General features: G+C 37.3%; 2 protein-coding genes across 2 annotated transcripts in view; one reads left to right on the top strand and one right to left on the bottom strand.

The window, feature by feature from the left end:
- The window catches only part of SERPINA10 (serpin peptidase inhibitor, clade A (alpha-1 antiproteinase, antitrypsin), member 10), a 6347-nt gene extending 1262 nt beyond the window's left edge, over positions 1-5085 (top strand). Inside the window, exons 2-4 of the mRNA XM_010003732.1 lie at positions 1007-1280; positions 2011-2158; positions 4858-5085. Coding sequence (XP_010002034.1) covers positions 1007-1280; positions 2011-2158; positions 4858-5049 — 614 coding nt within the window. The 3' untranslated portion in view covers positions 5050-5085. The remainder of the gene's footprint in view (positions 1-1006; positions 1281-2010; positions 2159-4857) is intronic.
- A 3530-nt stretch (positions 5086-8615) lies between these two features.
- Positions 8616-10617, bottom strand: part of PPP4R4 (protein phosphatase 4, regulatory subunit 4) — a 64110-nt gene continuing 62108 nt past the window's right edge. Inside the window, exon 25 of the mRNA XM_010003731.1 lies at positions 8616-8640. Within this exon, the coding sequence (XP_010002033.1) occupies positions 8616-8640 (25 nt within the window). The remainder of the gene's footprint in view (positions 8641-10617) is intronic.

Raw genomic sequence — 10617 nt, 5'->3', positions numbered from 1 at the left:
AGGGAAAGAAATAGTATCTAACAGACTGTGGCACAGACTGCTCTCTGGAGAGGTCCTCTACTGCCAAATATCTTACCCTCCTTTTCCTGCTGTTGGAATCTTTCTGACTGCTGGCTTAGAAGATAGATAAGGAACTCCAAAGGAGGTCCTGCAATGAAAGGGAGCCAACAGCCAACCCTTTACTCTGAAACAGTCATAAAGAAGACAGAGACACCTGGTTAGCCAAAAAGCAAAGGCAAAGACCTAGAGTGAAAAAGGGGGTGAGATACATGCTGGGCAGAGAACTTAAGAGTCACAGCCACTATGCCATCCTGAGGCATTCAGCAGATGCCACACAGGGAAACTCCATTAAAATAAATGCAAAATGAGAACAGAGAAAAAGACCCCTCAGCCATACAGCCTCCTTATGCATTAAGTATATTCTTTTGTATTGAAAAAAGTACAGTTTGTCCAATGCCATGGTCTCTTTGCCTGGCAGAAAATCATAGCAAATAGAAAAGTGGCTGTGGCTACATTTGAAAGCAATGTTAGAGACCATAATCATTAGTACAGTAGAGGTTATGCTCCAGTGCACCTTACAAGTCAGTGCACTGCTGAGTCCACATCCAACAGATTGTATAATTAATTTAAAAACAGGATGTTGAACAGTTGGTAGAGAATTTCATTGAAAGTGACATGTTAATTAAAGGCAAATGCTCATACGACATTCAATAAACAAAAAGGTTATCAGTTCTGAGCTTGACGAGCAACTAATTAACCTCAGAAAAAGATTTCCCTTCTTTCCTTGCAAATTAAGGAGTTTATTTTGTGGATTACTTTCTCTTCCTGCTGTAAAAAATTTAAAGCATATACACTAAATGTACTGCAATTGTAATCCACTTAACCCAGACACAACTGACATCCACTTCAATCTGATACAGAAAATATCCTATATTTTTTCTAGGGTTTCTGAATATTTTCTGAACAAGTCTGAATGCACATAGTTGTCTATTTTTTCTTTCCTCAGGCAAGTGGGTATATCCATTTAATTCCAAATTCACAGAAACCGAGACTTTCCACATAAACAAATACAGAAGTGTGCAGGTACCCATGATGTTCAAGTCAGATACAGTTAATTCAACTTTTGATGAGAACTTAAGATGCACTGTGATAAAGCTACCTTACAAAGGGAAAGCCCACATGCTGATTGTCATCCCGGAAAAGGAGGGAGATTACATTTCACTTGAAGACCATTTGACTACAGAGCTTGTGGAAACCTGGCTTGGAAACATGAAGACCAGGTAATGTTTTGACATTGGTTGGCTTTAATGACTCTAATGTCTTGCATGAAAGCAACAAATCAGAATGGTTAACTGGTCTTCCTAACCCCAAAACATACTGTTGTCTCTGTGGCAATAGGCATCTATAGTTTAGAGGCCCTTTAACAGCCTACCCACAGCCTAAGGGGCATGTGAAGGCTTGTAGTGAGGTAACAAGTCTGCAGCTCATCTCAGTTAGAAATGTCTGTCTCTCTGTGGACAAAGTCAAGCTGGTCTTTCCAAATTTTTCCTTGGGCCTTCTCTCATCTGAAATCTAGCACTGCCAGGGCAAAACACGCAATAAATCTAGATATGCGGTGTACTTATGTAACCTTTCTTACCAGTGGAAACACAGAGTAATGGATAAACTTGAATATGAAAATATAAATCCAAATTATTCCTGCGAAATGTCATTCCTGAAGTGACAATTCTTTTCACTGGTCAATAAATTAGTGTGTCACCCTGATATCAGGGCATTGTAATTGCTGGTGGAAGTACTTTATACAGAGAAGGAAGCAATTTCTAGCATATTTGGCAATCAACAAGTCAGAGATAATATTCTGCCAACCTAAATCCCAGTAAAGACTCATTTAGTTTTTGCCCCTTCTTTTTCTATGTAAAGTTGAATTCCTGAGTAGGGTGCATTTCAGCAGTCAAGTGATCTAGTATATAGTCCAAGTTTGCATGAAACTCTTTTGTTTTTTCCAAACAGGAAAATGGACATCACATTTCCAAAGTTCAAACTAGAGCAAAAATACAAAATGAAGAAATTGCTTCAAGCTCTTGGAATTAAAAATCTCTTTACAAGTACAGCAGATCTTAGTCATCTCACAGATCAAGGATATATAGCAGTTACACAGGTAAGCCTTCTAAAATCATTTGCTGTTTTGATTTGAACAATATATAAATGGCCTAGCCAAAAGACTGTGTCATATACACTTACAGGGACTCCAACAGAAAAGGCCTCATCTGTCAAGTAAATGGAACCTGCACACCTTAATCACTATGGATCCCACTTCAAGTATGAGGTGTGTAGAAATGCAGTTACATTTCGTACATGCTCAACCCTTCCAAAGCAGGAAGAAAGCTCACAGGAGAAAAACTATGCCTCAAGAATATAGGTGGTGGCAGAGAAGTACAATTGTGAACAGGAAAACCACTGCAAATGACAGTCAAATGGCAAAAGCCAGAGCAAGGAAGGAAACCCAGAGGGAACCCCTTACACACAGACCAGGAACAGGTATTCTTACAAATCAAAAACTTCAGAAAGCTCAAATAATAAAATTTCAAGAAGGTTAACAGTCAAAAAGAGAAGCTGAAGCAGTGTTGCCTTTCCTTTTGCATACCTTGGCAGAGAAAAAAACAGAAGCTCACAGCAAGGCATCAGCACAATATAGCTGTGTGCCAAGCCATCCAGATGTCCCACTTCATATATCAAAACTTTTAAAGACCAACACACTTAAGCAGACAAAGTCAAGGATGCTGAATAGCCAAAAAGAGACAAACACAGCCTCATGGAAAAAGAGAAGGTAACTCAGTACCACTGTTCAAGGGAAAGCAAAGACAGATTTCAGAAGACTGATAGAAAACAAGAGGCAGAGTGAGAAGTAGGAAAGAGTGGAAAAAAAAGGACTTGACAATCACACCACTATCAAGAAGGAATAGCTCTGTAGAACCCAGACAAGTCCCATTAAGATGAAACATCTAGCTTATACAGAAAAAAGTTTGTTGATTACTGAAAATTCAGAGGCATGGTTAAAGAAAGAGAATAAAACAGATAACACACAGAGAAACTGGTGACTTCAAGAATTGGAGTGTGTGGAACAAGATGAAATGTAATTAATGCTAAATGCAAATTCATACATTAGAGTAAAAGTAAGAAAATTTCTGCAACAAGCTGGATTTGTAAACACTTGAGAAAAACTATACTCAAATGACATTAATTGGACAGAGGATTTTAACACATCTTTACAAGGAATGAATCTACTGCAACTGCTTGTGGTTGTACGGGATTGTATTGTGTTGATAACCCAGGACTGTAACTTTGGAAGAGACTTCAAAGAACCACAGAATGGTTGAGGTTGGAAGGGATCTCTGGAAGTCATCTAGTCCAACGCCTCTGCTCAAACAGCGCCACCCAGAGCTGGCTCCCCAGGACCATGCCTGGGTTGTTTTTGAGTATGTCCAAGGATGGAGACTCCATAACCTTTCTGGGCAACCTGTGTCAGTGCACAGTCACTTTCACAGTGAAAAAGTGTTTCCTGTTGTTCAGAGTGAACCTCCTGTGTTTCAGTTTGTGCCCGCTGCCTCTTGCCCTGTCACTGGGCACCACTGAAGAGAGCCTGGCTCCCTCTTTGCACCCTCCTTTCAGGTATTTGTACCCTCTCAGAAAGAATACTTCTATGCCACTGATGCTGCTGTTACAGGTCTCCCTACACCAAATTCTCATGAAAGCCTTCATGATTTGCCAAATGGTTAACAGGTGGTCTGATAAACACTTCTATACAAGTTTCAAAAACTGTAAGCCCTGAACCACAGTTCACAAAACACAACATCCTAAGAGGAAATATTTAACGGATAAAATTGCAGTGATTTTCAGTTTGGTATAAACTACTTTGCTTTTGGGCAGTACAATGGCAATCTGTAGCCCTTTGCTCCTTTCCCTTTGGTCATGTAACTATTTCATGCTGATTCTCAGCAGTTAACTATTGTGTTATCATGAAAAAAAATCACACTGGAAGAGTAGCTGCTGATATTGGAAGCAGTATGTGCATCAGCTACAAAATGCCAAAAGAGCACCCTGCCCCTGTGAATCATGACATCCAGCTCCATTATTTAAGAATATTTAGAAGAGAGCTCAACACTGCTGAAGTCCTTCAAGTGTCTTCACGTAAGTCATTCCTAGTCATTCCAGTTCACCAATACAGAACCAAAACACAGGAGAAGTACTGAAAGGCATGTGCAGGCTGAAAGAGCAAAATGGGAAAAGAAACAGATCCTGTCAGGCTGCAGCAGGAAGGGAAGGTCCAGACTGGCCCAGACCAGATCAGAACTGTACATATTTACTCTCTTCTACCAAATGTACAAACTAGAAATATACAGGAAAAAAGGCAAGATTGGTGCATTTCCCTAAACTCTCACAAAATCAGCTGTGAATGGCATATCCAGCCAGTCAGTGTTTGTGACTGATAAAAACACACCTCCCACTTTTGAGAAACTTTCCCTCATACAGTCAGGTCCCAAGGAGGAGCAGGACACAAATACTGTTGTTACTTCATGCTACCAGCTGCAAGAACAAAATCTCTGAAGTGAGGCCTATGCTCAGAAATGCTGAAAAGGACAGTAAGACCTGAACTAGAATCCATTATGTGGTCATGGTGGATGTACTAACTCCTCTGCTGCTGAAGCTGACAGCATATGGGTCTACCAGCCTAACGCATGAGTTAGACTGAAAAGACCTACTCATTTTAACCCTTAATTCAACTGAATGCCTGGCACTTTGAGCAACACTCTTCATGTTAATATTAATTTCTGTTACATATTTTATTTCTCATTTCAGGTTGTTCAAAAGGCAGTAATTGAAGTGGATGAAGAAGGAACTGAGGCCACAGCAGCTAGTGGGTCAGAAATAACTGCATTCACAGTGCCTCCTGTCATCAAAGTGGACCGGCCATTCCTTTTTATGATTTTTGAAGAAACTTTTAAAACACTACTGTTCATTGGCAGGGTGGTTGATCCAACAGAAATGTGAATAAAGGTAACAGTTTCTAATTTGGGGTGTGCAAAAAGCTTTGTTTCTACTTTATTAATTTACACTACAATAAAAATATAGTGAAATATGAAAATGTGAAAACTTGTTTTGTCTCTCCAGCTAGCAGTAGGTCATCCTATTAATACTTCCCAAATGCTCAAGTAACAAGTTAAATTCACTAAGGCACAAAGTGACAAAAACATGTATTGAAAAACCTACCATGCAAATTGGAAGTTCAATTCTATGTTGGGGGCAGGTTGTTGTTTTTCTTTGTTTTGTTTGTTTGTCGTTTTTTTTTAATTCAACACTTCAGTGACAAGTTTGAATGAAAACCAGAGATCCATACGCCAAAATATTCATGAAGCTCATTCCCAAATGCTGCAACTTGTTAGTCCTCAGTATCATCTTCTCTTGCAATGACACTTAAGAGCCTACTGACATCAATGTTAACAGAATTTTGCCACTTATAAAAATAGAAGCAGGATCAAGCCTTAAAAGAGAATCTACAGCCTCTGACTACAGAACTTTATTACTGTAGAAATTGTGTTAAATCTGTTATAAAATCTGCATCATCTGGCAGTGAGACTTTTAAAGTGTTTATTCAGAGTATCAACTAATCTCATTTTTCTCAGGGTACATGATGTGCCTGCTTTTAAAATACTCTATTAAACCTAAAATAATTTTGAAAAATAATTTAGGTAATCTGAACCCTGAAAATCTGTACTACTTTATAACATCAAGCTGGGCTTCTCCTAAAAACAGAATTTCTGCTGGTGTTATCATCTAGACATCAGGGTGACTGAGGTAACAGGACTCTATGCCTGAACTAAAAGAAGGAAAAAACATTTCTCCATAAAAATGGAACAAACCTACTCAGAGGTCTGATCTTAAAATCCAGAAGTTGTTGCCACAATGTTTCAGAAAAATATTTCCATGATCTGAATACAATTCCCTTTATTCAAGTAGTGTAGTGACTCCAACACAACAGCAAGATCTTTAAAATTTAGTAAATTTTAATTAGCAGCAGAGTCCTATATATTAAGCAGCTACATAACTAACTTATCTAAGCATTGCTGTACTCACTCATACAGTCTTCACAAAATAGCTACCCAAAAGGGTGCAGGAGAGTTTCCAAAATCATTTGGCATAGAAAACTCAAATGTGTCTTATCAGTAAATGCACAAAGAGGCATCCACAAGAGAAAATACAAAAGATACATTACAGGGTAAAGCTGGTAAATGTCTCTAAAAATCACCTCAGTTACCATGAGATGTCTACCCACAGCAGCCCAGACACTGGTGTAAACCATTCACAAAATAATTTAGCAGGCAGATTCTGGTACATGACTAGACTACAAAGGTAGTGATCTAACCTAATTCCACATTGCAGTATGAATGTACCCAGAAAGAAAATAATTCCTTCATGCCCTGAAACAATTAATAGGAGGGACATTCCTATAGAGAACCACCAAATTGTCACTGGGTGGCTATTCTCTAGCTGAGCTGCAAGTAAAAACAATGCTATGAAAAGTTCAGAAGTATCACCCAGAAGTAAGCAGCCCCACAAAAGGCTGCTGGGATGAAGGTCTGTAGTGTGAAGGACTGGTGAAAGTAGACATGAGACACCAGGAGTATTGTACAAGGAAGACGTGCAGAACAAGCAAGGTCAAAATAGAGCATTGAAAGACTACATAGCAGGAATTTAATACATAGGAGGGTTATTAAGTGGAGCATGTGTTATCAGCATAAACAAAATTATTCAGTTAAAAGTGACACACAAATGACAGCAAATAAGGAACAAAAGACAGACTGTGTACAGAACTCATTACATGCTTATTAAGGAGAGAAATAGCGTGGATTTGAGATTCTGAACTTACTGGCTCTTCTGCATTGCCCTAGTAAAGGCATCTGAGGGTCAAACACAGTTTTGAGTCCTGATCTGCATCTGGGTACTGCTGATCGGAGTTTGGTCCCTGGAAGAAGTCAGACTCAGAACAGATTGAACAGTCTCCTGTGGCCCATGGGTGAGCAGCAGCCGCAGCAGGCACCTAGAGTTAGTTGTCCCTGGGGAAATGTTTTCATTAATGAGACAAAAGCAGAATCTAGGACTAGCCAGTATAGGTAATCTGTACATCTCTATCAATATTGCATGTTACACATCATAATACTTGAAGAAGCTGTGATTTACAAGATCCTATGCCAGGCTGCAGAGCCAACTGAAAACTTGAGTGTTTCCACAGAAGCCAAACACCAAACAATGTCTCTGACTAAATACAGAGGATACACCTAAATCCAACTGCACTGTAAGAAGCTTAGGAACTCAGACAGTAAAACACTGCTAAATCCAAGGATACATGTTATGCTTCACACAAGACAGCATACATCTAGCATTAATACTATTGAAAATAAATACCCTCTATAGGTAAATGCTTTTATTTAATTATAAAAGATGCCCTGAGATTTTTTTCAAGATGCATGTACAGCATTTCCCTAGGTTTTATTTTGAGTAAATCATCATTCCTATTTTTACATTATAAAAAGTAACCACACACGCATATGCATTCACAAATCAGATCATCTTTATCATACACCAACAGATTTTAAAAAACACATATTTCTGATATCAATATATTTACGCTGCTTCCATTTTGAAATAGAGAAGCTGACAATAGCTTCATAGGCGCTCTCTCAAGTATTGGCATAAATAAAACTTTTTAAAATTGAGTTGCATGTATTTCTACAGACAAATTTTGATAGAAACATTAGCATTAATACAAACAAATGCAGATGACACCACTGAAGCATAACAGCTTGAAATAGCAGCCAATTAAAAACTAGATTCATCATTATAAATTGTTCAAGTGAAAATACAATCTGAAATACTAAAAATTAAAACAAGTATTTATTCAACATAACTTATGAAATAAAACTTTTTTTTTGTATATATCATCTGGAGATATATGCTTTTAGATTGCTTTGAAACTTCCAGAGGCTTTTTTATGAACTTTACTTAGTACTTATAAAAACATTACCTCCAAATTAACAGCACAATGACATCGAAGCTTATGTTTTTAATAGACTGATCAATGGTTCTGGACTTTGGTCTTAAATTACATTAGAAGGTTCTTTAAAATGTGGGATTTCCTTTGCATATTCTTAACAATTCCTTCTATTTCTTACATAAAACATGGGTGCTAATAATTTTTACAATTGAAAAGAAGCCAATTAAGTAATGGATATATGCATTTTAAACCCAATAGTTTGAACTACAAAGGCATAATTGAAGAAAACAAAATCCTCCCTCTATCTGCAGCAGTTACGAGCACGTAGCTGAAGTTCTATTTCATAACATTTCACTACAACGTTAGAATTTTGCAACCATTACATTACTTATCAGAACACATTTTACAGCTTGGGATTTTATTTAAAAGATAAAAGGCTTTAACATTGCAAGATGCATTTTATTCATTCCAGGCATTAGAGAGTCCCGTCTTGCTGCTCCCATCTTATGGCACCAGAAAGTTGCTTCCATCAGTCTCTGGTTCCCTTCTTTTTCTGTCAGAAGATCTAAGAATTGGATTTTCTGTTTTTTCTTCATATAAAAGAAGAGACACACATCATACATTGTTGCTATATTATTAAATAACAGCATAGTAAAATGCTATTGCATGCAACATTTTAATATAACATGCAGTTACTGTACTTCAAAAGATTACTACCCACTCTACTGCACCCACTGTAAAAGCCAAATGGACACTTGCTGAGGGCATTCTTCACAAGATGGGTGTATTTCTCCATTACGTTTTCTACAGGAGGTCACGTAGACTTCTGTCTTAGCGAGATACTTAAGGGAGACAAACAGTCTGCTCATGGCTATAAATAACACCATGGTAAAATCTGGGGCAAGTGGAGACAGGAAAGGGAGAAAAACTGAAAGACTCTTTACAGTATTATATAATCACAAAATGGTTTGGGTTGGAAGAGACCTTAAAGTTCATCTAGTTCCAAGCCCCCTGCACAGGTACCGACACCTATAAAATCATAGCTTTACTGTAAGAGGCAGCACTACACCAGAAAGCTAATAACTTTTTACTTCCTTAATGGACTGCCCCATCCTCGTAAATCACATGGAAGCAGTGACGCCCAGCCTGGTACAGGTGGGATCAAAAGGGCAGTCCACCAGAGGTACTGGAGCCTTCCCACATGATTAGAGCCCGTGTTTCTTTTCAAGCTTTGTCTTTTTCTTTTTTTCTTTTCCCCTAAGTTTTCCCAGCTTCTATGCTGACACAGACAGTGACCAGTCTTAGGGATCAGTTGATTGAAGTAATTCACTTACGAACTGAAAGCACTGTTTCCATCTCTGGGCATAACTGCATGACAACAAAAACCTTCTCTGCAGTAAATTGCACTAGATAATATAATTTATTAACCATAATTTCAAAAGTGTACTTGGGAGTTTTCAAACATAAAAGATGCTGTTCTATTATGACCTTTCTTCACTCGTTGAATGCTTGTGAAAAAGCAACTCCATGTATGTCTCTACAAGTTTGTTCCTTAACCCATCATATAATTATGCATATGCTATCAATAATCCTATCAAAAGCAGATGTTCAGTATTTTCATTCTGATCTACTCTTTACATTACATATGGCCATATTGTGATGAATCTGTGGACAAGGTATCTTTTATAAAAGCAACAGTTATGACAAGTACTCCTTTTAAAATTTATTTACTACTATCTATGTCTTCTGTTGATAATGTCATTTGGGCAATTTCTGAATTTTTCATAGCTTTAATTTTTTAATCTTTAACTATACTGCTTTCAACTTCACAGTATTGTACCTATGTCAATTAACAACTGTCTGTAATGGTCTATTCTTGAAGTAAGTTTTAATTGAAAGTGAAATAAAATCAGATGCTATCTGTATGTCTACAGGAAAGATGCAAAATTCTTAAATGATGTCTATAAAGTTGAATATTTTTATTGATGAGTCTACAAAGTTCTGGAAAATAGTTTTAGCCAATTGCATATTGAAATGAGTCATATCACAGTAATGCAAATGCAAGCCAAACAGCCATTTATGTCCTAAAAGAAAATATCTTCATCTCATAAAAATGAAAATATTTAACAGAAGATAATAAAGCCACATAGGATAATAATACAAGATTGGAATAGTTGATTGAACAGTGTTTATGAATTATGTCAATTTCTGCACTAGGATGATTCATTATCTAACTGGCAACTTTTCAGCAGAACGTGAGAAAAGCACATTTGCTCTGCAAATTAACTTAAATAAGGTCTCTTGTGGGATGAAATACTCAACCAGTGCTCTTTGTGATTCTTTCCTTTTCCATAAGGTACTTAAAATGGTCATTCCACCATTAAGTTACACAGGTGCATGTATAGAATAATTCTTGTATTATTTATAGACTAAGTGTTACCTAAGATCTAGTAAATTATACCAGAGCTAATGGTCATTTTCCTGTCCCTCGTTTGTGAGCACTGGATCAGGATTTACTGAGATTTCCTTTTTTTTTTTTTTTTTTTTTTTTTTTTTTTTTTTTTTTT

This window comes from Chaetura pelagica, unplaced genomic scaffold, assembly GCF_000747805.2.
Source record: "Chaetura pelagica isolate M959 unplaced genomic scaffold, ChaPel_1.0 scaffold48, whole genome shotgun sequence".
NCBI classification, from domain to species: domain Eukaryota; kingdom Metazoa; phylum Chordata; class Aves; order Apodiformes; family Apodidae; genus Chaetura; species Chaetura pelagica.
Note: the sequence above shows the minus strand (reverse complement) of the source record. Positions and strands in the feature narration are given on the sequence as shown.